The 25,909-nt window shown below is 48.9% G+C and overlaps 1 protein-coding gene across 6 annotated transcripts in view; it reads right to left on the minus strand.

Moving 5' to 3' along the window:
- The window catches only part of RAD51B (RAD51 paralog B), a 675,478-nt gene that overhangs the window by 79,033 nt on the left and 570,536 nt on the right, over positions 1-25,909 (minus strand). Inside the window, exon 11 of one of the 6 annotated variants that reach the window (XM_032875116.1) lies at positions 6,825-7,179. The exons of 3 other annotated variants lie outside the window; for them this stretch is intronic. In XM_032875116.1, coding sequence (XP_032731007.1) covers positions 7,022-7,179 — 158 coding nt within the window. In that variant the 3' untranslated portion in view covers positions 6,825-7,021. Of the gene's footprint in view, positions 1-6,824; positions 7,180-11,033; positions 11,367-25,909 lie in introns of those variants that run through there. 2 more of the 6 variants (XM_032875114.1, XM_032875117.1) reach the window with 2 other exon arrangements.

Consider the following 25,909-nt stretch of genomic DNA (forward strand, 5'->3'; position numbering starts at 1 on the left):
TTCAGACTCCTCTACCTTTCTGACTCTGTTCACTGTATTGATGCACCAGGAGGAGAAAGGACACCCCTGGTCGAGAGTCTGAGAAAAGAGACGGGACCGGCTTCTGCTGGGGAATCACCCTCGGCCTCAGTTTCCTCAGATGTGAGGTCAGAACAGAGTGATGGCAGGTCGCCCTGCCTCTTCCAGCCTCAGGATCCACCCTGCCCCCTACTCCCAGCCCAGAGGCAGTGCGAGCCCCTTCCCATGAGGGAGTCACAGGGGGCATGTTATGTAACTTCCATCGAGGCGGGACTCCTCTTTTTCTTTTCCTTTTAATGTTTTTAGGTACTCTAGGAAGGGAGAAACATTTTTATGATCCCAGTAACCAAACAACATAATGAAAATCATGGCAACCATCGGCCTCATAAAACCCATGGCAAAAGCCTCCCCGTTCTCAAATAAGACCCTGGGAATTCCATGCTCTCTGAAGCCCTAAGTGGTCAGGACCTTGCTGAAGGCCTTGGGACGCCGGCTGATGGTTGATGAAAGGATTTTAACGCGCCACTGAAATTCTCTTTTCCAAAATAACCACTTTGAAACCTGTTAATTACAGACACACAACCAGCCCCAGCCCCCCCAACAGGACCCGGGGCTTTCACCAGGGTGAGCCCAGCTCCGAGGCCGGCTGCTTCCATGACGCTACACATGCTTTGTGTTGGGTGAATTAGCTTCAGGAAGAGAATCCAAATTAATTAAAACCACATGGCCCCTCCCCTCATCCCCAGGCTCCTACCCCACCTCCCTCCCTTGGAGACAGAGGCCAGTTCAGTCTAATTTGGTCCAGTGTTTTTGTTTCCTAAAATCTGTCTTGGGCTCTGGGCCATTAATAGGTTGCAGCTGATTTTAATATACATGAATCAGAGACCTCGCTTCTTTGGTTTTAAGGAGATTACAAATTGTGTGTCCCACAAACGGGATGGAGGGGAAAGGTCCTGGGGAGGGCGGGGGAAGGGGACAGATCCTGGAAGTCACAAAAACTCTGCTCTCCATTAAGTGGGTGGGTTTGAATGAGCCTGTGATCTCTCAAAGCCGGGGGAGGGGACTGAAGTGGAGGCGAGGGTCTTGCGGCAGTGACCCCATGGTAGGAACACAGAACCCGGGCCTTGTGAGCAGAATTAAAATAAAGGGTCTGGAGAAGCGGAGAGGTCTCTACTCACCTGTCTTCAACACATCCATTTCCCAAGTGTTTCCTGAGCACCTATCCTGAGCTAGAACAGGGCTCTGTAAACCATGACCTATGGGCCAAATCGGGCACACAGCCTGATTTCATAAATAAAAGTTTTGTCGCAACACAGCCATGCCCATTTGTTATGGATCGTCTATGGCTGCTTTAGTACTGTGGCAGAGACCCGATGGCCCACAGAGCTGAAAATATTTACTACGTGCCCCTTGTCAGTAAACGTTTGCTGACCCTCAGCGGGAGAAGCACCCGATAGCTGTTGCACTTATGTGACGATAAAGGACAGACGTAGGACCCACTCGGTTCCCACATCATACCAAGATCTAGTTTCTTCTGAACATCACTCTTCAGTGTCTTCATGTCATTTAACCGATGGCAGTAAAGAACAATGCCAACAGTTATGCCACTCAGTTAAGGGTTTAAAGTACTCGCCCCGAACAGCCCTACACTTCGGCTTCACAGAGGAAGGAACAGAATCGCTGAGATAAAGCAACTCGCGGAAGGTCACATGGGAAACAGCACTGTTAGGAAGAGCCACGCCTCTGTCCATCAGATGATGGTGATGAAAGGAGCTGGGGGGCTTTAACATGAGACTACTCCTTACATGTGTTGTACTGGCCATTTGCAAAGTCTTCATGTATGGGTCTATAAATAATCCAGTGAGAGGGTCAGAAAAATATCCCTCCATTTTTTAGGTAAAGGTGTGTAGCACTGAATCTCAGTGGATGGGGATAAGAATTGGGCCAGACCCCTTGAAAAGTGCCTTTATCCAAGGCCCAGTGGCTGGCGAGTGTTGGGGGTACTCAGCGTAGGCCTTTGATGACTTTCACCCAGTCAGGACCCCAGGCTGCCCCACATGCTCCAGTGTGCTTATAAGATGGCCCTTGGCCTTCAGGGACCTCCACGCTAGCAGAGGAAGACTCAAGGAAGGGGTGTATTATGATTCTATGACACGCACAGTGATGGAGGGTACATGGGATTCTTGGGGAGGACAGAGGAAAGGAACCCCACCCTTCCCTAAAAGCAAACTCCTCTATAAGGAAACCTGATGCCAAAGTTACTGGCTGGAAATGCAACCAGGCCCCCTTCCAAGGCTGTTGGGGCAAAGCAATTGTTGGGGTTATTGTGGGGCCGGGCAGGGAAGCCTAAAAAATCAGCATCCTCCCAGGGCCTAGTCTTGGCAGCAAATGGATGGTGCCCAGGAAGCTGCTGCTTTGGAGAAGGAGGGGCAAGTGCAAGTCTCTTCCTACAGGAGCCCATTTCCTCCAGGGCTAGGCCTGGCTCCAGGGGGAGACCCTTCCAACCAAGGAAGGACAAGTCCCAGGCTGTGATCACAGTTGTCTGGAGCACTCTGGGAGGTGGCTCTGTTGGCCCTTGATCAGAATCACAGGTCAACAGAGGTCTACACTAGCTTGCATAGAAGGTTAACTCTATGTAAGGGTCCCCAGCGAACAGAAGCCGAGAGGTCCTATGAAAGATAACGATCTATACCTCATTGTCTCCTATTCCACTGCTGCCTCAAGGTCTTTTTTCTTTGGCAAGCTTCTTCTTGAACTTTAGGCATTGTTTCAAAGGAGTTTCAGAATTCACTGAGGAGTCCTGGGTCCCAGTCTTTCTAGTGATGAGATTTTGTGTGAATTGCTTAGGGGCGATGGAGGAAGGCTCACCGAGCAGGGATGAAATACAAAGCAAACTCCACAAAGCAAAAGCCTGGGAAGTGATCCCATTGGCATCTTTGGGTCCCACCACCATGGGAGCCCCACGCTCAGAAACAGCCTGAAGCAGGGCTTAGACCTTGGCCTGTTAGAGGACAAGGAATGGCTCCTCTCGCTTCTACCTCCCAGGGAGCCTCCTAACACACTCCCTGACTGGTACTCTTTCCTTCCACCAGCACCAAAGGTTGCGGGTGTGATCCTCAGAGCTGTGTTGTGTCTAGACTTGGATCCCTGATAGGTTTGGGCTCTCTTTCATGGAACCCGACAGCTAGGAGATTGTGCTACTCCTTCCTTGAGTGTAGACTACAGGAAGAACAAAGGCTCATGACCCTCATGCAGGTGCACCAGGAACCCATGTGTGTTCAGGGCAACTGATCCAGCGAGGTACCATACTGTGTTGAAGAACAATGGTGGCTCCGTTGACTCTGATCATGGCTTCCTGTCCCTTGACTGGAAGAGAATGCGACATGGTTAATTAGCAGCCGCTGAGCATTTATTATGATCTGGGTGTCACATGGATGAATATATTGGTGAGGTAGATGCTGAGGAGGTCGCATGCCAAGGAGTTTGTTTATAGAGTATGGTTTCTCCCCGTACTGAAGTGTTCAGCAATGTCTGCTCACAGGCACATCATGGTGGCATTGGGTCAAAGTCCCCAACGTCACTGGGGCTGCCAGTCCGAGGACCCTGTACGATCTGGGGCTCTCATACAAGAGCAGAGTGCTTAAGTCAAGCTCTCTCCTTCTGTGCCACCACACAAAAGTGAGTCAGAAGAAAGCAGAGTGAAAAGCTCATAAACACTTCCTGGGGCCGGGCTCACAAATGAAAGCTCCGAGTGGAACAACAAGTTTAAAAACACATACGCATGCGGAAATGTCCAGCTGCTATTGGAGGAGCAGATCAGGCACTAAAGTGGCTTTGGAGTGACGAAGGATGGAATTTTGCAATTAGATCTCTACCTTCTCTGGTCCTTTAAAAGATACAGGGCAGTGGCTCCCCTGCATCTGCTCCCCCACCCTCTCAAAGTACTCTGTCCCTCAACTCACCTCTGATGTCTGGAGTTTTTGCAAAATTATATTTTGTGTCCTGTATAAAGAGGGGCTGGTAATTAGTACAGGAAATGAACTTCACAAGCATCGAATGTGCACCAACCTGTGGCATGGGGAGTTGCCAAGATATTCTTCTGAAGATTTTCATAAACTCTTGAAACTTTCTTTCAGCTTCCCCTTCGCACACTTGAATGTGTGCACACCCATCATACGTGTGCACCTACCCAGACACAGAATTTCCCGTTGCCTCCAACACACACGGACAGAGGTCTGTGCGCATACACCCACACACTCCTGTTCTCTAAACTTCCCATAGGTCCCCACTACGTCCACATATAAATTCAAGCATCCAGGCTTTTTGCCCCCTCAGTCTATGCCCAGCACACAGGAACACGGAGCCATAGTTACAGCCTGAAGGGCGCACACGTGCATGCATGTACACACACATGCACTCACACACACACACACGGAGCCACATTCCAACTGGTTCAATCATAGCTGTGACAGGTCTGGGTCTGCTTTGCTATTGTTTCTCCATTGCCTCTAACGGGGCATTCATGTCAAAGAGATGAACCTCTTTAGCATTTGCCCCAAGTCAGAGTGTTGGGAAGGCAGCTTTTTTTTTTTTTTTTTAAGATTTTATTTATTTATTTGACAGAGAGAGAGAGAGAGAGAGATCACAAGTAGGCAGAGAGGCAGGCAGAAAGAAAGGGGGAAGCAGGCTCCCTGCCAAGCAGAGAGCCTGATGTGGGGCTCAATCCCAGGACCCTGAGATCATGACCTGGGCTGAAGGCAGAGACTTAACCCACTGAGCCACCCAGGCGCCCCAGGAAGGTGGCTTTTAAAAGTATGCGTGGATGGCAGAGTGAAAAGCAGGGATAGAGGCATCCCTCTGGGTCTCCTGCCTTGGTCTCACACACTAATGAGCACCGTTCTGGGTTGTTTAGGGCGTTTCTTTATTTGCTATTCCATCTGAAACCAGGCTGAGAGGATGGAGGCTCAGCTGAAGACCTTCGTTCGGCCAGTCCTCTCTCAGGGTCCTGCTTTGCCTTCCTCTTACGGCTCCCGGTGTCCTAGGCCCGCCCAAGCCACCTGAGCACAAGGCCTGAGTGGGAGGCCACAGCCACATGAGCGAAGACTAATCTGGGTAGAAATTCAAGGAGATGAAAAGAGGCCCCGAGGGACCACTCCCTGTGGAAACGCTGAGGGATAAGAAGAGCTGGTATGTAGAGGACTCCCGTCCCCTCCCTGAACAGTGGGAAGTGTCGCACTGCATGGACAGAGGGGACACTGTCTGCATCGACAACGGGACCGGCTACTGTACGACTTCATCTTGTGCGTCCAAGAGCCAGACGGATGTCATGCATCTAAGAAGCGAACCAGCCCGGAGCTGTCTCAGCGTGTCGGGACAGGGGGCATGCCGTCCCTCGCATCCTTTAGAGACTGCCGTTCACTTGTTGGTAGGCACGCACGGGGCTGCGACCGCTTTCACACTGCTCCACTCTGCTGTCTAGAAGTCTGTGTGCTTTGTCCTTGGCCACTGCCTGTAACTTACCAGAAGTCCCGGTGTGCAAAAGTGAAAAAAGCAGATGCTATGGTTACAAGGGGAGGGGATGAGTTTGTTGTGTGTGTGTGTGCACGACGTGGTGGGGGTGGAAGGTGGTCCCATCTACTCTGGCTCCATCCTGATCCTTCCCCCAGCTCTACTTCAGGGACTCTCTGGGGGGGGGGGGGGTTCCGTGGACCCCAGTTTGAAAACCATTTCCATAAAGCAAACCCTTTCCTGTGAGAGTTGTTGAACTTTAGTACCCAAGGACACACACAATGACAAAGAGCGGGTAGGCATTTGACAACCTTTCAAGTTAACCTTTTACATACTATTGATTTGGGTTGTGGCCCATATTTGGTGCGGTGTACAGAGTTACAGACCCCTTGCTAAAACTCTACACCCCTGAGCACAGGTCTGCAGCTCACAAATTGGGGATCACTGCACAGAAGCTAGAAGAACAGCAAGAAGTAAGACCGGGGTCCCAGATGGAGTCATATTATGAAAGGGCTGTAGGGTCTAGTGAAGGAATTTGTGCCTGATGCTATTCAGCAGTGGAGAACCATTAAAAAGCCATGTGCAATTATTATTATTATATTATTAAAGCCTAGAAATGACATGATTGGACATGAACCAGAAAAAAAAATTATTCCTTTGCAATTAAGTCCCCTTACCCACCTCCAGTTGTCTGAGCCACAACATCCACTGTACCCACCAGGAGCAATTTCCCCCCAGAGCTTCCGGGTGCGTATCAGTCCAGACATCACCTTCCTGTCTGCATCATCAGAGGGGCTGTCTGGCATGTTAGAGCCCACTGACGTACACAGTGAACACACGCCTGAATGAAGGAACGTGCATGCCGGTAAACAGAGGGGGATTTATACTGTGTGCAGGCCGAGGTGAGGTAGAAGCCCTCAGCTTCGCCTCCCTCATTCCTAGACCTTTTCACTCCCACCCCCAACCCTCCGAACCCCTCAGAAAACTTGGTTTTATTTGCCGAGCCGGGAAGCGCAGCTGGAGGTGTCACCCAACACAGGTTTGGAGAATGAGGTCATGTTCCCTTTACCTTGAGGAGAACTGCGAGAGCTTTCAGTCCCCCAATCCATCCGCGCCTAAATGAGGGGCCCTGTGAGCATGCGCCTACCGACTTCAGAGAGGGCCGTGGGGATGAAGATGTAATTAGAGCCTGTGAATGCTTTGTGCTTCCTGGATGAAAGACAACACTCTTAAGTTTTATTATCTACCTACTCTGCTTTTTTATTGTTCCAGTTCTCTTCTGTTTTTCCTTTTGGGGGTCTGTGTAAACTTTATTAGGTATTAATTTCAAAAAAGGCCTCCTTGCACCTCAGAGAAGGATTTTATTTGGTGCCTCAGAGAATTTCTTTCCATAACCCGGACCCTCAAAGGATTCCTCTCAGTCAGGGTGAAAGCGGCCTGCGTGTATTCAGCTGCTCAGTTCGGTTCAATTTAACAAATATTTACGAAGCATCTACTAACATATGCTGAGCCCCGAGAGGCAGGGCAGGCCTGGGAAGAGGGGGATGGTTGTGAACTTTGGAGCCAGGCCTCCTGAGGACGGAGCTCCAGCTTGGCAGCTCTGTGTGGTCCTTGGAGAGCCTTGGTCACTTCTTGGAATCTCTGTTTCATCACCTGTAAAATGGAGATAATCCTATCCATCTCTCCGGGCAAAGTAATAAAAAGATATATATCTCACAGCGAGTAGTGGGTGGCAGGTCAGTCATTTCCAGCCGCCCACCCTCTCTTTAGGATCTGGTCTCTGGAGAAGTGGGAGAGGAAACACCTCTACCTTCATTTCTGTCTAGTCTACCCTGAGGCCCTCCGTCTAGACCCTGTTCATCCATTTTGGAAAGAATGCCAGCTGGTTAAACCAGCAGTTCTGGAAAGTTCTCATCTCAGTTCTCCCCAGCACTGCTGGGCAACCCATTTCCTTGACACATTCCCCCTCTACCTAAGTACCTCCCAGGCCTCCACATTAGTATCCCCCTCCACCCTCCCTTCAAACCCATTCCCAGGAAGGAGAAGAAAAGAACTTTCCCATCCCTTTGAGAAGGAGAGCACAGTGGAGATGGCTTTGCTCTGCTGTACCCACTTCACGGTCTCCTGGGAAGGTGAGCTGCAGGCAGTGGGGAGGGGCACGAGGCCATCAGGGTGGGCTGAGGTTGTCCAGTCCAGGCAGACCAACACAGCACTCAAGGCAGAGCCTTTTCACAGATTCCCTCCCTCCCCGGAAACAACACGGAGGATGATCCTAGAATGTTCCCTGGCAGATACCACCGTACAGTCTGAGAGAAGTGCACTAAAGGTGTCCACACGGGACCCTGTCATGCCCTGAATGAGGCTTCTCGCTGTTTCTCAGGTTGCCAGGGAGGAGAGTGGACACAAGGAAGCCCCGAATAGGCACTGAGAGGCCAACACGTAGGAACTTCAGCTTCGGAGGGGCTGGGCGTCCCCCAGACTGCCGGGAGCACGGAGCTTGGAGGTGGCCTGTTCAGTCAGTTTGCTCTTTCAGAAGTGTGCTAGGGGAGCCAGGAGTTATTGTTTCCCCGAAAGGTAGGCACTCATCAGGTGGGTGGTCCTAGCATTTGCCCTGGGCTTTGATTCCCTCCCTGTTCTTTTCAGGACCACTGTGGGGGTTAGTTCCCCCGGCCCAGCAGCACCGGGGGGGCTGGCCGCACCGTGCCCCAGTGCTGGGTTTTCCCACAGGCCCCCGCAAGGGCAGCCTGCTTGCCTCCAGAAAGCCCTGGGCGGCCCGTGGGGTTGGGGGGGGAGCAGGACTGCAGCTGTGTGCCGCCCCCCCCCCCCACCGCCTGCAGCAGGCTTTGATCAGTTCTCCTGGGGGCTGTGTGCAGCCTGACCTCCCATCTCCAGTGCCTCTCAGGTGGAAAGTTCTGTTCAGCCTGTCTGTGTCTTCAAAGGCTCTCCCTCCTTCAGGCTGGGACGAGACTGATAATGGTTCTCAGTTTGCTGTCCTGTGATCTCCCAGCAGCCCCCATCCTTCCATTGACAGGCTTCTGCTTGTTTGCTTGGGCTGCTTTGGCCGAACTCAAACCACCTTTCTGGTTGAGGAAGCACATTGACATCCTCCCCCATTGAGGCGCCTTTGATGGCTCAGACGTGGCCTCCAGCCCAGACAAAGGTGGCCGGGCCACTGCAGCTGGGCACCTGGTGAATCAGACTCTGGGCGTTGGGCAGGGCAGCCGTTGGAGAGAGGCAAAGGACTCCCTCAGCCCGCAGCGTTCGGGAGGAACGCTCAGCTCCGCCCTTCCCGCCCCAAGGCCCCCGTAGCTTTCTGCCCCAGCTCCCCTCAGGAATCCAGCTGTGGGGACTGAGATGTGCGCCACCTGCACCCATGTCTGGACCTGGCTACGTGTCGGAGAGGCCGCGAGGCCCGCAGACGCCAGCTTCCCAAGAACTTGAGCTATTCGCTGTCTTGAGCCGCAGGCACCAAGCCAGCCAAATTCGGGAAGTTCCTTTTAGGGCCTATTATTTCCAATGGCTGTGGCCTTCTGGCCTTGGTTCTCAGCCCAAGGGGTAAACAACAGCTGAGCGGCCACTCCAGGGCCCACTTCCAGCGCGCTTCCCACCCCTGCCGCTGACCCTGAGCCTGGGCCTCCCAGCCCCCTGCCCAGGGTGAAAGGACAAGGCCTGGGTGACCCAGGTGGCTGTCAGTGAGTCTGGGCAAGGTTGCCGCCTCACCAGAGGTCCAGGGGGCCTCAGAGCAGCGCGCTGAGCCTCCCTGTGTGAGGGGTTAGGCTGCACGTTGCCCTTCGGTTTCCTCATATTTAAAATGAGGGCGGCCAAGGGCAACAGGAGCGGTCAGGAGAGCATCCTTCTTCCCCAGCCTGATAGCACAGTGCTCTTCCTTCCTTTTGATCATACTCAAAACAACTGCGGCCCTAGAACAATGAGCCCGGGAGGAGGCCGGAGGGGATTTATTATGCTGTTGTCCTATGGCACAGCCTCGCCTGACTTTATCTTGCACCGAGGTCTGCGTGGGAGGAAATCTGGCAGGCCCTTGGGTCACCTCCCTGCTCCTGCACTGCCTCCAACTCAGGACGCTGGAAGGCCCAGGAAGAAGCTGTCCTGCTAGCCCCGCCCCAGCCGAAGCAGCAGCCATAGGGAGATGAGTGCAGATCTCTCCCAAACTCCGGGACTCTGGGAAAGGCACAAGACTCCAGGTGTCGGGCCTGCCCGAGTCCATCCTGCCAGAGACAGGGCCCCAGTATCTGTCCTGGGCAGACGGATGGGTTCGAGCAGAGCCTTGCTCTCCAACCAGCTTCCTCTCTCTTTTCCTGGTGGTGGTGGTGGTGGGCGGGGGAGTTAGCTGAATGGGCTGTTTGTGGACTGACCAGCGTCTCACACGGGTCACAAGGGAGAGGCCCCTTGAGTAGGGGTTTCATTCCGCCGCCCCCCACCTGGGGCCCATGGCAGAGGCGGGAGAAAGGCTGGGAGCCTGTGGGCTGAGAAGATCTTGATCAGTATCAGTTGGTACTAGATTTTCCTGGAATGTGGATGTTTTGCCGTCTATCTGCTATTAGCAGGATCTAACCAGATCCTCACCCAAATTGTACTGTCAATGGCGCTAATATTTAGAAAATAAACAAACCATTCTCATTAGCCAGCTGGGCACTGAGGGGCACCCGAACAACCGTCTTCATGACTCTGGAATCTTCCGTAATGCTGTGGATTCAGCACAGGTCTGGTGTCACCATCGTTCCCCGGATGACCTTGAACAGGCTACGTGACCTCTCAGAGCCTCAGATTACTCATCTGTAAGATGCGGATGAGAATACCAACCTCGTCGAATTGTTTTGAGAATCAAATGAGATAGTGTATGTAAATCACATAGTTGGTATTAAAGGTTCTATAGAATATGGTCACTACTATTAACCACCATTTCAAATAGTGTGAGGCTCTGACCTGACCTCCTCAGATCCTGAGTAGCATCCTCAAGTGAGCTGTGGGCCCCGCTCTCAGCCATAAGGGGTGAATCCACAAGGATCTCAGGAGGAAACAGACCTGCAGCCCAGAGTTGACAAAGTTTGCCTCAGACTCCAGCAGCAAATCTGGGCACTGGGCATGGTTTTCTAGATTCTCTCTCTTTCCTGTCACATCATCTCTTCCTGCAGCCCCATCGTATTAGTTTCCTAAAGTGGCCGCAACAAATTGTCACCAACCCGGTGTCAGAAAACAACAGAAATTTAGTCCACCACAGCTTTGGAAGCCAGAAGTCCAAAACCAAGATGTCAGCAGGGCCATGCTCCCCTCAAAGGCTCTCGAGGAGAACATGTCCCTGCTTCTTCTGTCTGGTGGCTCCAACCATTCCTCAGCTTGGGGCTGCATGATTCCAGTCTCCACCTCTGTGCTCAAATGGCCTCTTTTTCCTGTGTCTCTCCCTTTGCGTGTCTCTTATAAGGATACTTGTCATGTCATTGGAGTTAGAGCCCACCTGGGTAATCCAGGATGATCTTATCTCAAGGTCTTTAACTTAATTACATCTGTAAAGACCCTATTCCAAAGACAGTCACATTCACAAGTTTCAAGGGTTGGGATGTAGACACGTCTTTTGGGGCTGCCATCTAGCCCACCACATCCATCTGCTCTGCAAAATGTCCCATTGGATTATGACTCAAGGGTCAAGGTAAAAGCTTTCACTTGTGGCTGGTGACAAGGCTCACTCATGCCCATGTTGACATGACTGGTTCTCCACTTGGTCCCAAGAAAGAGGTGTGGTCCATCTTCGAAAGGTAATCTGGCTGTTGGTTCTTTGTTTCCTGGAGGGGAGTGAAGACAAGTTCCTCTTGGCCTGTGAAGAACTGAGAAGTATCTGTGTTCTAGGGCAGCATTTAAGTCAGAACTGTGTCCGGGGGCTTCTTGCTCTTAGCCAGATACAGTGGGGTTGCAAAGTCTGCTATGCCTCTAAAGGCTTATGAGGGAGCTGCGAAGACCTACTTTGAACAGTGTGTTGAGTCTCCTTCCTGCCAAGCCCACTGGAAGCATTAATTCTCCCAGTGCTCATATCTTTTCCCTTCTTCTTGCCATCCTCCTGAGGCCTTATACTCAGAGAACACACCCAGGAGACCCTACCCCTCTCTTTTCTTAAAAGCCTCCTCTGGCCATCCTCCCTTCTCAGGGCCATGCTCTGAGAGCTGCCCCCCTGCTCTATTTCCTTCTTTAGCCCATGTTTGGCCATAAAGATCCATGTCTAACAGAAAGGACACTGTCCCAGGGCTTCCAAGCCTCTCTCTCAGGAAGGTCCTTCTTTCCAAATTGCTAATGCTTCAGCTATCAGACTGTGAGAGAAGAAAGATTATCATACAGCAGTATTTTTTATTCTTCCAATCAAATGATATTTATATATAGATTTAACACAGGCCTTGACTCCTTCCAAGTGGTTTCAGGAAAGAAACCAGCTCTATGCCTGTTTCTTCTGACCAGTCCAGTTCAGTGAGGGTCTGCGGATGGCCTGGCCTTTCTCCTCCACAGTTACTATGAATAATTTTGCTTTTGTCGCTTTCTCTGTAAAGGTGTTCCTCCTCTTTCTGACTCACTGATGGTAATGGGTGGCATGTGTAGAGTTCAGCCTTCATAAATATGGAAGCTCCAAACACTGGATCACATACTAACAGAATTTCAGCTCAAGGTGGAGAGTCATCATGATCCAACAGTCTTTTGAGAATGGGGCAGTTGTGACTCCCATAAGGACAAAATCTGACCTGTGCTTCTACATTGCTGGTGGCATGTAAAATCATTCAGCCATTGAGGAAAACAGTATGACAGCTCTTCAAAGAGTTAAATATAGATTTACTCTATGACCCTGCCAGTCTACTCTTGCGTATATCCCCAAAGAATTGAAAAGAGTTCCTCAAATAGGTACACATGCATGCAGGCTCATAGCAGCACTATTCAGATAGCCAAAAGGAGCAAACAGCCCAAATATCCACCAGTGGATGAATGGATGAGCAAAATGTGGTATGTCCATACAGTGGAATATTAGTGAGCCAGGAAAGAAGTGTAGTACTGAACTATGCTACAAGATGGATGAACCTCAGAAATATTCGAGTGAAAGAAGCCAGACCCAAAAGGTCACATACTGTATGTTTTTATTTACTAGAACTCTCCAGAATAGGTAAATCCATAGCGACAGAGTGGTGATTGGTAGTTTCTAGGAGTTGAGAGGAGGTACAGGGGGTGGGGATTGGGGAGCACTGACTGATGCCCATGGGGTTTCCTTTCGGGGTGATAAAATGTTAGATACTGGTGGTGGTTGCTTAACATTGTGAAGGTACTACTTGACCCTGAATTGTTTATACTTGAACATGTTTTGTGTTAGGTGAATTTCACCTTGATAAAGAATTCAAATGTTAAAAAAAAAAAAAAAAAAGCCGAGTGAAAGAAAAATCTGACTTTTGTGCTCCACGCACACAACACCAGCCCCTGGTCTCACACTCACTTCACATGTCCTCCCTTCTTGGGCACATCTGTGGGCCCGTTCTCAGCACCAGAACACCAGATTGGCTTCTGGGGCAGATTACTGTCAAGCTTGTTCCTGATCCTCCTTCTGAGGCACATCCTCTGAAATTCTATGGCTAGAGCTGAGTCTATACAGCAGCAACCAAATGTCTGAGCAGAGAACAATGGGTGTGGGTGAGAACACCTTAACCGCCAGACTGCTATTTCCCAATATTTTGTTTCTGTGGTGGCAACATGGATTTTCTAAGCAAGAGTAAGAGGTTTGTGTATTTCCCTGTCTTGAGGAATTTCTACAGGCTAGGAAGGCGAAGAACCCAAGGGACAAGATCCCTAGAAAAAGAGGATCAAGGCCTACGTGAAGTCCACCCAGGGTTCTCTTCGAAACTATTGTTTGTTGAAGTTATGGGGGAAGAAAGTTCATGCTCCCATTGTATTTGTTCCAACCTCATTTAAGGAATAGGAAGGGACCTTCTCATTTTGTGTTTCCAGAACAGAGAAGATTTGGGACTTTAAGGTGAAAAACGCCTATCAAAGGAACTGGGGCCAGGGGGACTTCCCCATTTAAGGGCTAGAACGTTGGAAGTCTGACAACTGAGCTGTCATTCATCCGGGCCGCTGGCTGGAGTAGTCAGAGGGGCCCAGTGCCTGTCCTGACAGCATTGGCAGCCCCATGTGGAAGTGGGGCGCCCTCACTGCGGGTAGCGTGGCCTAATGCGCATGCTCAGTCCGGAGCCCCCGGAATCAGTGCCCAAGGTGATAGGGAACGCGCCCCCGGGGTTGGTAACATCTGAGCCCAGAATTGTACGAAGATTGAGACAGGGGACCCACCTACAGGCAAGGAAGCACAGCACCTGCTTGGCATATCTGGGGAAGCTGGAAGAGGGCCGCACGCATCTCTGGAACATGCAGGAAAGGCTGGGAGTGACTGAGAGGTTGTCGTTGGAGAGGTGGGGAAGAGGATGGGTTCCGGGAGGACCCCGGAGGCTTTAACTGGATTGGTGACCTTTCATTTCTTAAGCTGGGTGTTGGTGCAGGGAAACTCCTTATGCCTTTTTGTACGGATGAAATTGTCTCAACGACTTTCGATCTCTGTGGGAAAGCCCGTGGCCCGCTGTGGCTCAGGAGCCCTTGCAAGCCTCGAGTTTCGGAGCTTCCCACCGCGGGGGCACGAAAGCTTCTATTTTGTTACTCCCTTTGCCAAGGTCTCCCAGGCAACACCTCCACAGAAAAAGCAGGACAGAGAGCTTGACCCTCCCAGCCCTGGGGCGTGCAGTTACTGGAACTGACTGTTTCCCATCTAGGGAAGTGGGAAGAGAGAGGAACGAGTCTAAACCCCATTTTGTGTCCTCAGGGACAGCTTATATGCCCCTTGATGGACACTGCCCCAGGTTCTTTTTCAAGTGAATTTCCCTTCAGCTACACTGTTTGCTTTTCCTGCCAGCGCATCCTGCCCCCTCCGGAGTGGTCCTGAGGAGGAGACCCAGCCCCTGCCTTCCTGGTGTGCAGAGCTTAGAACAAGAGCCCTCTGCCCATCGGACATCCTTACCATTTCCAGCTATTGAGTGTAATCAGGTGTGCCAGGATCTGATTTCAAAGCCCAAATCCAAGGGGCTCAGAGGAATCCTTTCTCCCTGTTGCTCCAGCGGGAGACAAAGGGGACTGAACAAACAGGATATGCTGAAGCCGCACAGAGCACGGCCCCAGCAAGACCGCTGGCCCGCCAGGCGGGAGGCAGGGCTAGACCTGACAGCCCCGGAGCTGGGGCCTTGGCATGTGCAGTTGATCATGTCCCAGAGAGAGAGAAGTAAGGAGCAGGACAGGAGGAGCAGACCCTCGGATCCCTCTGACAGCCTCTGTGGAGAATGGTTCCTTAGGGATAGTCATGCTCTTGCAGGGTCTGGGGAGTTACGTGGTCCCTGCCTACTGGAAAATCCTGACTTGGGCCATTCACCTTGCAGAAGCTGTTAACATTTCTAGAAATTGTGGGGTGGGAGAGAAGCAAAACTCAGGGATCTGCAAACAAGTCAGAACTGATGTGGGGTATAGTTGTGGGGGAAGACACATCGGTCACAGCCCCATATTTGGGTCCTGGTGTGATTCCGTGTGTCTCTGTCCCTCTTTCTGTCTCTTTTACCCCAGACTCTGATTGCTGGGCTTGGGAACTTATATCTGGTGAACTCTCTCAGTCATGAACTTGACAAAAGAGTCCAAAGTCATCCTGGAGAACAGAACCCTTTTTAGGAGGGTAGTTCCTCCTCTCCCTCCTACTGCCCAGTTTTATATGGGAGAAATCAGAGTTTAAAACAATATTCATCAGGCACCTGCGTGGCTCAGCTGGTTAAGCCTCTGCCTTCAGCTCAGGTCATGATCCCAGGGGCCTGGGATCGAGCCCCGCATCAAGGTCCCTACTCAGTGGAGAGTCTGCTTCTCCTCCCTCTGCTACTCCCCCTGGTTCTGCTCTCTCTGTCAAATAAATAAAATCTTTAAAAAATAAAATAATATGTATCAAGACCAGATTTGAAAGCAAACAAAGGTCATTGAAGGCAACAAGAGTAGGAAGCCACTTATGCTGGAAGGGGAGAAGCTTTTGGGGTTAGGCTCACCCCCCTGACCAACGGCGGAACTTAATGTTATCTGCCCCCAGTTCACCATCTTTCAGAGATATGGTCACTGGCACTTTCAATCAGGGGTAGTTGGAATATTGCTACAGGTACCCCTGGTTCTTCCAGGCCCTGGGGGACACATGTCATATTCAGTGGATGAGGCAGGAAGGACAGATGTCCTCCAGGACACAGGGTGGTCCCACACAACTGGAGAACTATGCCAGCCTTTTACAAATAGAGCAACACTGGTGGAATTGGTTGTTTCCAACACTCAACCCTGAGCCTGTCCGACCTAGAGTCTTTGAACATAAAGCCTACAGAAAGAGTATCTGAGAGGGAGTAGCAGATTATAAAGGTCACTGTTGGCTCTAGATGAAATAAAAAGCACCCAGAAAATGAAAACCTGCATAACATCTATAGCTCATCGTTGTCTCTAAAGCAGCTCTGAAATAAACTCAAAAGTTTCCAAGAGACATTTTAATCTGGCATAAAACATCGGATTTATGGAGATGTATCGGTTTATGGAGGGGCTGATGTTCTGGGACCTGGGGATTCAAAGATTGCCTTTCAGATAAAATAGGTCTGGCCATATACTAAGTTGCTTTGCCCTGTGTGGTGTAAATAGTTGGCATTTGCCAAGAAGGGCTAAGAAAGAAAATCACAGCTTGGAGTGGGTATATGGAAGGCACAACGGACATGCCGGTTAGAAATGATTTCTGTTTATGTGGAGACAACATGATCAGAGCTTTTCCTTAGTTAGGTGGCCAGAGTGAAAACTGAGTTGGGGACAGTTCGTCGGGGGGAATTCTAGCTACATTAAATGAACTAACGAGGGCCCGTTTGGGAGGGGTCAGGGGGAAACCAGCAGACACATCCAGATATTTCTTAAAGGGAGAGACTTGAGGAATCCATCACTCCAATCAGCAAACGACCTTCCTGAAGAATTTGAATTTTAGAGAGACCTCGAGCACAAAATTGCAATGTCTTTCAGAACTTGATTTGTGATTCAAGATGAACTGCTGCTAACTCTGGGGTTACTCATGTGGGAAGGGTGGGAACGATATGGCTCATTCATCAAAAGGTGGCAGGAGAGCCCTCTGGGTGGTAACTGAACAAAGGGAGAAGGTGAGCCCAGGTGGAGAAGAGAAAGCCAGGAAGAAAAGAAATACCCTTTCTCTCATCTCCCGGTATGGCCAGGAGATAGATCTGCTTGAGGAAAGCCCAGGGGGCTGGTCTAACCCGAATTCTCGCTCAGAACCAGAGGGACTGGAGCCTGTTCGAGTAGAACTGAAATCCTTCCTCTGCCACTCACTAGTTGACTGACATTAAACAAGCTACCTAACCTGAACTTTGGCCCCTCACTTGTAGGATGGGGTTAATGGTACCTGCCTCAGAGGGCTGTTAGGGAAACAAGTGAGCATTTATTGAGCACCTTATATGTGCCAGGCCTGGTGTCAGATACTGGAGAGACCATGGTGAAAGGGCTGACAGATTCCCGAGATCACTTGTGTAGTGAACTGGGTGCAGACCCTGCCTAGCATATAGAAGCTGATCAACAAAGTCCTTATCAGTGTTTTCCAGCCTAAAATGATTACAGTCATCCTGTGTGGGATGAAGAGAAGGCGGACAGGCAAGACTTTGCTGAGTAGTGATGGTGGAGCTGAGACTTGAATGACAGCAAGGATCTAGTCCTGGGATCTTCACCCCCTCCCCCCAGACCCTTTCCACTCTACCATCTGGGCATCTGCTGTGTGCAAACGGTTTTGCCAGGCCCTTGGGCCTGACATGACACAGCACTTTGTAGCTTCAAACTGGCTTTCCAGGTCAGAACAAAAGTCAGCAGTTTTCAAATTTTTCCTCAGAGCAAGTTATTCCATGGAGATCTGTAGGGATGGTGGGAGAGATTTTGAATTCATGTTCCCTACGACTAGAGCAGTCCTTCTTTGATTGGTTTTATAGCCCGGACCCCTAAGAAAAAGCCAACTATTTACCGAGTGTCCTTGATGTGTATGACCCCCGGTCTGCTGCTTTAGGGTGCTCAGTGAGCAAGTAGGCGATGCCTGGCCTCCAGAGCTTATACTGTAGCAGGGAAGACACACAGGGACGGGTAGACATACTGAGTTATTTATTATGTTGCCCGGTGATGCGTGCTTTGGGAGAGGAAACGTAGAACAGGATGGGGTAAGGGATGTGGGCTGCAATTTAAACAAGGGAGGTCTCATGGAGAGGTGACATTTTGGCAAAAAATTAGAGGTAAGGGAGTCATGCCGCTATCTGGGAATGGAGGTGAGGGCATCAGCTATGGGACTGTCCGGGGGGAACAGGGTCCCACAAGGAGTTTGAAGTATAAAGTCCATGAGGGGAAGCATGTTGGATGATGAGAGGAAAAGCAAGGAGAACGGGTGACCATAGCTGGTGAATAAGGGGGAGCGACAGGAGATGGGATGGCAGGTGCTGGTGGGCACATTGGGTTCTAAGGGACAGTGGAGAGACTCTGCTTTCAGTCTGAGTAAAAGGGAGCCACTTCAGAGATTTGAGCGGAGGAATAGCATGATCTAATTTAAGTCTTACAACTACGGAATGGGTCACTGCATTAACCCAGGTTCAGGCCACCGGTGAAGGTTAGAAAACCACCCATTTATCTACACGGTCATTCCCATGGCCCCTTGGAGCAAAGACTGGGCAGATTACATCTATGCCCATTTTACACATTGGGAAAGTATGACTCAGCGGGGGTTACAGGGGTCCTCTGAGAGCACACAGCTGGAATGTGGTGGGCTGGGGATTGAAGACCTGTGGCCTCTCATGACTTGGTCTTGGATGGATTGCTGTCACTCCACTGTCTGCCTGTCTCTCGTGTCCTTGAGAACTGCCTCAGTGCAGACAGAAGACCACCCACGTTTTACTTGGTTTTTCAAAATTGGTGTTTTATTTACTAAAGTTACACATTAAAAAACTCAGTTGTCCCTTAGGGTTTAAAGTTCACCTTTACAAATCTTATTTTACTCTAGTTATAAATCACAGATGCTCAAGAAAAGTTTGTGATGTCCTTACATTTCAAAAGCCCCTTCCCTGCCTTATGCTTTAACAATGAACCCAGTACACTCCACCTAGTACATCGCACAACATGTATCCCACGGTAAATCATGCCAGAAAGGAAGAGAGAGCCCTGTTGGAGGTCTGGGCCAGACGTGACCGTGACCCCAGGCCTTGGTGGGGGGGCAGACTTCCTGCCAGGCACCCTGTTGCTGGCCAGGGTACATGACAGAAGATTCAAGAGGCACCTGGATAAAGGAAGAAAAGGAAAGCCTTTCTCTTTCTCTATTCCTTGTCTCCCTTTTTACCCTTACTCTGGAGAAGCTTTGTGAGGGCAAAGTCGCAGGATGATAAGCAGAGGCTCAAGGGGCAGCTTCCCAGCATAGACTCTCCAAGACTCTCTCGCCTTCTGTCCACTGTCTACACCCCCCACCCCGCCCTCAGTGCATTGCCGCTCTTCTAACTCCTCTGCCCTCCCTCTGCCTCCCATGGCTCTAGTCTTTCCCGGTCACCCTCCCTCCTGCTGCCTTCCTCCCCTCCCCTCCTGTTCTTCAGGCCTTGTGAGCTCTCCGCCCTCCCCCTCCCTGCGTGTCCTTCCAAACCCACACTCTTTGTTGCTGAATTCAAGGTTCTCAATACAATAAAGCTTTGATGATTAGCCCCGATTGAGAAGGAATGTCAGCTTAAATTAATGAAGGGTCTGAATAATAGAATTTTAAAGCAAAGTTTAGTTGCTTTCACATTTGTAAGACATCCTTTCCACAGGGAGAAGCCTTCTCATTCAAATGCAGTAAAAGCTAATGCTGAGAAATGGGGCAATATGTCTTAGAAACTCTTTTAAATGCTTTAACAGAAAGGGCCCCCTATAATTGGCATATACTTTCTTTGAATCTGAGTGTTTCTGCTCCTAAAACCTCTCATTTTTAGCAGGCAACATTTCTTTTTATCACTGATTTCATTAGGCTTCTCTCAGATCTCCCACAGTTTCAACTCCTGAATTCTTTAGGACAGAGACATTTCCACATGGAAGGCCTCTAAACATTTGTAATTTTCAACTTCATGACCAATACATGAACACATTCTTGTTTGAAAAAAATTGAAACCTTAGAAATAACAATAAGTGATAGCCTTATAAATAATACAAGAATTCATGTCCCAGTTTATATCACTTTAAGGTGGTAACAAAGTATGATCTATAGCAAACTTGATCCCGCACAAAAATCCCTTTTCAGGGGTCCCATCCAAAGGGGAACCACCTACATCTGACTGGGTCTTGATTTCTTGTAAAAATAAGGCGTCCGTGAGGTAGGTAAAGCCCCACACTTTTCCATCTCTCCCATTCAGTATCACTGGTGCCTCGATCCATTCCCATTTCCATACTCCCGCATTCCACCCCTGAAAGGAACACTCACCAAGATGAAATGAATAAGGCAAATGGCAACCATGATTAAGTCTAGATAAGGGTACTTGGGTGTTCAGTATGCTATTTTCTCTACTTTCCTGAATGCTTTAACTTTTCATAATAATAAAAGAAAGACTTACAAAATGTTAATAGCAAAACAGCCAAATAATCCTTGGAAGAGAAAGAAACTGATTCTAGTTAATGCTATCCTCCTCTTCATAGGGATTCCCAGCCCAGCACTGGGCAAGGCTGAGCCTTACTTACAGGTATAGTAACAGAAGAAGTGCATGGTGTACTTCTTGGCAGTGTGTCTACATCTGTAAACCCTTTCATATATTTTCTTCTTTTTCTCTGGGGGATAGGTAAGGCAAGTGTTGTTCCCATTTTCCAGATGAGGAAACAAAAGATTTGATGATACTAGCTAATAATGCTGGCTCTGCAATTGCAGGGTCATAGGGAAGCTCTATTTTTAATTTCTTGAGGAATCTCCACACTGTTCTCCAAAGTGGCTGCACCAACTTGCATTCCCACCAACAGTGTAAGAGGGTTCCCCTTTCTCCACATCCTCTCCAACACATGTTGTTTCCTGTCTTGCTAATTTTGGCCATTCTAACTGGTGTAAGGTGGTATCTCAATGTGGTTTTCATTTGAATCTCCCTGATGGCTAGTGATGACGAACATTTTTTCATGTGTCTGATAGCCATTTGTATGTCTTCATTGGAGAAGTGTCTGTTCATATCTTCTGCCCATTTTTTGATATGATTATCTGTTTTGTGTGAGTTGAGTTTGAGGAGTTCTTTATAGATCCTGGATATCAACCTGTTGTCTGTACTGTCATTTGCAAAGATCTTCTCCCATTCCGTGGGTTGCCTCTTTGTTTTGTTGACTGTTTCCTTTGCTGTGCAGAAGCTTTTGATCTTGATGAAGTCCCAAAAGTTCATTTTCGCTTTTGTTTCCTTTGCCTTTGCAATTGCACTACTGGGTATTTACCCCAAAGATACAGATATAGTGAAAAGAAGGGCCATCTGTACCCCAATGTTTATAGCAGCAATGGCCATGGTCGCCAAACTGTGGAAAGAACTAAGATGCCCTTCAACGGACAAATGGATAAGGAAGATGTGGTCCATATACACTATGGAGTATTATGCCTCCATCAGAAAGGATGAATACCCAACTTTTATAGCAACATGGACGGGACTGGAAGAGATTATGCTGAGTGAAATAAGTCAAGCAGAGAGAGTCAATTATCATATGGTTTCAATTATTTGTGGAGCATAACAAATAACATGGAGGACATGGGGAGATGGAGAGGAGAAGGGAGTTGAGGGGAATTGGAGGGGGAGGTGAACCATGAGAGAGTATGGACTCTGAAAAACAACCTGAGGGTTTTGAAGGGGCAGGGGGTGGGAGGTTGGGGGAAGCAGGTGGGCACGTATTGCATGGAGCACTGGGTGTGGTGCAAAAACAATGAATACTGTTACCCTGAAAAGAAATTAAAAAAAAAAAATGCTGGCTCTGTTGCTGCTTTCTTACTGGGGCAGCAGCCACTGTTCTAGGCACCCGGCACTGTTCTAGGCATCCACAGGTATTAACTAATTTTATCATTACAACAACTCGGAGTCCCATGTGTAAGCTACTCAAGATTGCAAAACTAAGTAATGGGCTGGAATACGAGCCCAGGCAGCATACTCATGAGCTAGAACTCTTAAACGCCTCCATCCTCACTTGATGGCATGACAGACGTCTTTCTAGTGATCCAAGAGTGGAAATCTGACAACCCAAGCTTCACTCAGACTGGAAATGTGCTGATTTGGCCCATCCAGTATTTTACAATGTTTGAATTAATTGCTATAATTTAAAAATGTATTCAAAAATTTCATCGGAAAATCCAGATTTCTTGCTCTCTTGAAAAATCAGACATACTGACAATGTTAGGCTGGCATCCCACAACATGGTAATTGGCTGGAACTGAGTATACATGGTCCCTGTAGGCAGAGCACGCTCTTTCCAATTTGCCCATTCCCCACTATTCCCTATTATTGCACCTGGCCTCTTCTTGCAACTCTGTTACCTAACGTGAGCATTTGAGGTTGCAATCCCTGCACTGTAAAAATCTACACCCCCAAAGAAGTAGACTGTAATGTCCATCCTGGTGGCATCAACACACTGCCTAAGTCATAGATTCATCCATCTGTCTATCCATCCAACCATCTCTTCATGTATCCAAACATCCATCTTTTTGCTCTGCCTACCTTAGCCACCCTCCCTACCTAGCTCAGCCATTCTCAAACTGACTGTACAGAGTCCCAACTGCCATTTCCTGACCAGTATCTACTCTTCTCCTGCCCAGAAGGGCAGCGTCAGAGGGTGGGAGATGATCTGTTGAGGAAAAGTTATAGTAGCTCATATGGACTGAACAGTGTTGTCCCCCACTACCATTACCAAATTCATATGTTGACGTCTTAACCCCCAATAGACTGTGCTTGGAGATGGGCCTTTAAAGGGAGGCAATTAGGATTAAATGAAGTCATAAGAACGGGATCTTAATCCAAGAAGACTGGTGTCATAAGAAGAGGAAGAGACACTCAGAGCCCACACATATGAGGAACCATGGGAGGACACTGTGGGGAGAGAGGACTCAGGAGAGACCAAACGGACTGGCACCTTGATCTTAGACTTCCAGTCTCCAGAAGTGTGATAAAATAAATTTCTGTTCTTTAAGCTATTTTGTGTGGTATTCTGTAATGGCAGCCTTAGCAGACTAATAGAGCAGGAAACCATTTTTCATGTGTCCCCCACCTTCCCTTCCACCTCCTCAGCCCTTAGTCCTTTTCCCCTGCACAGACTAATCACCTGACACCCAAAGCCATTTGGACTAGTTACTAAGAGAAGTCATCAGCAATCCCAGTTAAGAAGGTCTGCTATTTCTCCAGCGGTGTAAACACAACCATTGGGATGGGCTGGGAGGGTGGGGAGAGTATGGGAAGATGTCACTAAAGAATTCTGTCAGTGAGATGCACTCAGGACATTTCACTAAACCTTGTGTATCTGAAATAGGGAGGAGCTGCCTGAGTGCACAGCATAAGGGGACTCTGGAGCTGAGATGTGGACATGGAAAGTATTAGTAAAACCTAGGATGGCTTAAGGAACATTGGGAGGCACAAGTCCGTCCAGCTAGTTGGCTGATTTTAACAAGTTGGTTTTTTTCCTGGACAGTCTGAGTCCAGCTTAGACAGTGATGGTCAGAATAATTACTGCAAAATTGGCTTCATCCTAAGGTTTCCTATGGGTTTCCTCCAGGTGTTCTCGTTAGAGAGGCTTATGTTATTAACACAAAGATAGGTGGTTGCTGATTAACCCCAGAAGGGCCTCGAGGACTGGGAGAAAGCCAAACTGGCTTCTGCTCCATCTCTGCAACAGCTTTCAAGCTGTTAGAGTGGTAATGACTGTGGAGTTGGACGGTGGTATTGGAGAGAGATGCTGGACAAACCCCAGATGGGTTTTCAGATCCCAGGGGACAGACAACGGCAATAGATTTCAACCTCAGATCCTAAATGGAATGAGCAGAAATCTGGATATCATCCAGAGGAACTGGCTCTAGAATCCCAGAGCAGCAGGTTTAGAAACACCATCGGAGCGACCTTCCCCCCCATTATCATAGGCTCCTAGGGAAACTGCACTTTTGGTCGGTAGATAAAAGCTGGAACAAGGTTTGACGAATGATTTAATCAACACTGACATACCCAGAGCTTAGGAAAGGGCAGGGAAATCCAGGGCTGTTTAGACTTGCCTCTAATTCACTTCTAGCCTCACAGCCGCTGAAAAGAATACAGAGATGCTGACATTTGAATGTAGGTGTCTGGGGTTGGCCTTTTAACCAGCTGATATGGTATAAAGGCAATGGTCTCTATTGAGTAAAAGGCTAAGCCCAGTGTCGTAATTCAGTTCTCTCCCAGTCCTTTCCTTGATGTGTGAATTCACACAATGCATCATTTCTCTAACTCAGATGAAACAGGGCAACGCCACACACGACCAGTCCTCTAAAAATATCAGGGAGATTTGTGAAAACTGCCAGTGAAGAGCTTTGGGCATACTGGGAGAACACGACTGGCAAAGACCTTATCTACACAGACTCCTTCACTTGTGTTCTAAACCATATTTTGAAAGTAAATTGCTTGGGACTGAATATTCAAGACTCTGGGACCAGGGCTCCATGAGGCCTGAGGGTGGGGGCCTGGGGAAATGCAGAAGTCTTAGACGGGAACTAGGGATCCTTGCAGGGGTCAGAAAAAGCTCTAGGGGATTAGCAGAGCCAGACTATCTTCCTGCTCTGCTCCATCTGGGTCCCTTGATGGAAGTTTCTCATGCTTCTGCTGATGTTTGATTTTTGGGGAAAGGGAAACTGTTCCAAAGATCAAGAGAAAGAGGAAAGATACCTGAATCCCATGGTGGGAATGGGATTTTTTTTTGGCTGAGAAAGGATTTATTTCCATCCCTCCTTCCATGCCTTTCTCCAATCTTCCTTATATTCTCAAATACATTTTAAGAGCTCTTCCTCCCCACTTGCTAGTCCTATATCTCTGTGATCGCACACTTCAACAGGGTGAGAGGCAGGATGCTGGATCAGGAGTTGGTGGGTGAGCAGTGATAGGAGCCCGGGCTGTGCCTGGAGAGCAGGCCTACAGTGATGAGATGGGGGGACGAAGAAGCAAGAGAGAATGAGTATCTGTGGCGATCCCAGTAAGGGTTCAAAGAGCCCACTAAGTTCCATCACGTCCTCAGCCCCTCACAGACCCTCTGAAGGAAGCTGCCTTGCCCCACCTTCTGCAACTTGGGCAGACATGCTTGCAGCTCATCCCTCAGCCCACAGCTGACTGGCTGGCTAGTGACCAATGATGTTCTCTGAGACAGAACAGTAAGATGAGCCTGAGCCAATGAGATTGTCTTTTAGGAATTTTAACTAAGAATACCAAGGAAAGAAGCCAATGGGAACTGAAGTTGAAAGGCTGAGGTATATAAGGAGGAGCTCAAGACCCCAGGATGGGCCACATGCAAGCTGAAGTTTTAAGTAGGCAGGATCCGCTTTCTATAGGGCATGTCTGCTGGGACCTGAGTGCTTCAGGTAGAAATACAGAGGGAAGCAGAGACTCAGAGCCTCTGAGGTAATAAATCCCCAGGGCTGCCTCTTCTCCTAAAGGCTTTCCAATTCCAGGCTACTTATACCCTTAAAAATACCTATTCTTTTTTACCTGAAGTAACTGAGACTCTTCTCAATGAAGAAAGCCTAACTATAACTAATAATTTGTAGCAGTTCCGTGAAGGTAAGCTGACATGGAATTATCTGAAGACATTGCTTTGGGGAGAATGAGCAGGCTGATTCCCTTAGCAAACATGGCTACTGCCACTGCTTACTTGGAAGCATCTTGTGTATTTGAGATCAGGTTTTAGACAGGAAATAGTGTGTCCTAAATTCTCCCTTTGTTCTTATGGTATCAGGGTAGGCCAAGACTATGTTTGAGTCCTGAAGAAAGGAAGTCTTGGCATCTACAAAAAGTGGGCTGGTCTTAGAAAGCTAAGTCCTTTTTAAGTTACTAAGATCCAGGTCTACAAATCTCTTAGAGGAAAGCTTTGAAACCATGACTTTTTACCTAGTTAAAAGGAGAAAGAGGTGTGGCAGCCATGTTGGTTCACCAGTGGGATCTCGTGAATCATTTCTCATCTCCAATTTCAGGGCTTAGGAGGGCTAAACTGGAAGGAAAACTGAGAGCAGCTCTTGTCAATATGAGACCTCATCTATTATGTCCACAGCCTGTTGGAAATGTCCCCCGGCAAGGCTGCCATCAGC

Source organism: Lontra canadensis, unplaced genomic scaffold (genome assembly GCF_010015895.1).
Source record: "Lontra canadensis isolate GAN:19392208 unplaced genomic scaffold, GSC_riverotter_1.0 scaffold55, whole genome shotgun sequence".
NCBI classification, from domain to species: Eukaryota; Metazoa; Chordata; class Mammalia; order Carnivora; family Mustelidae; genus Lontra; species Lontra canadensis.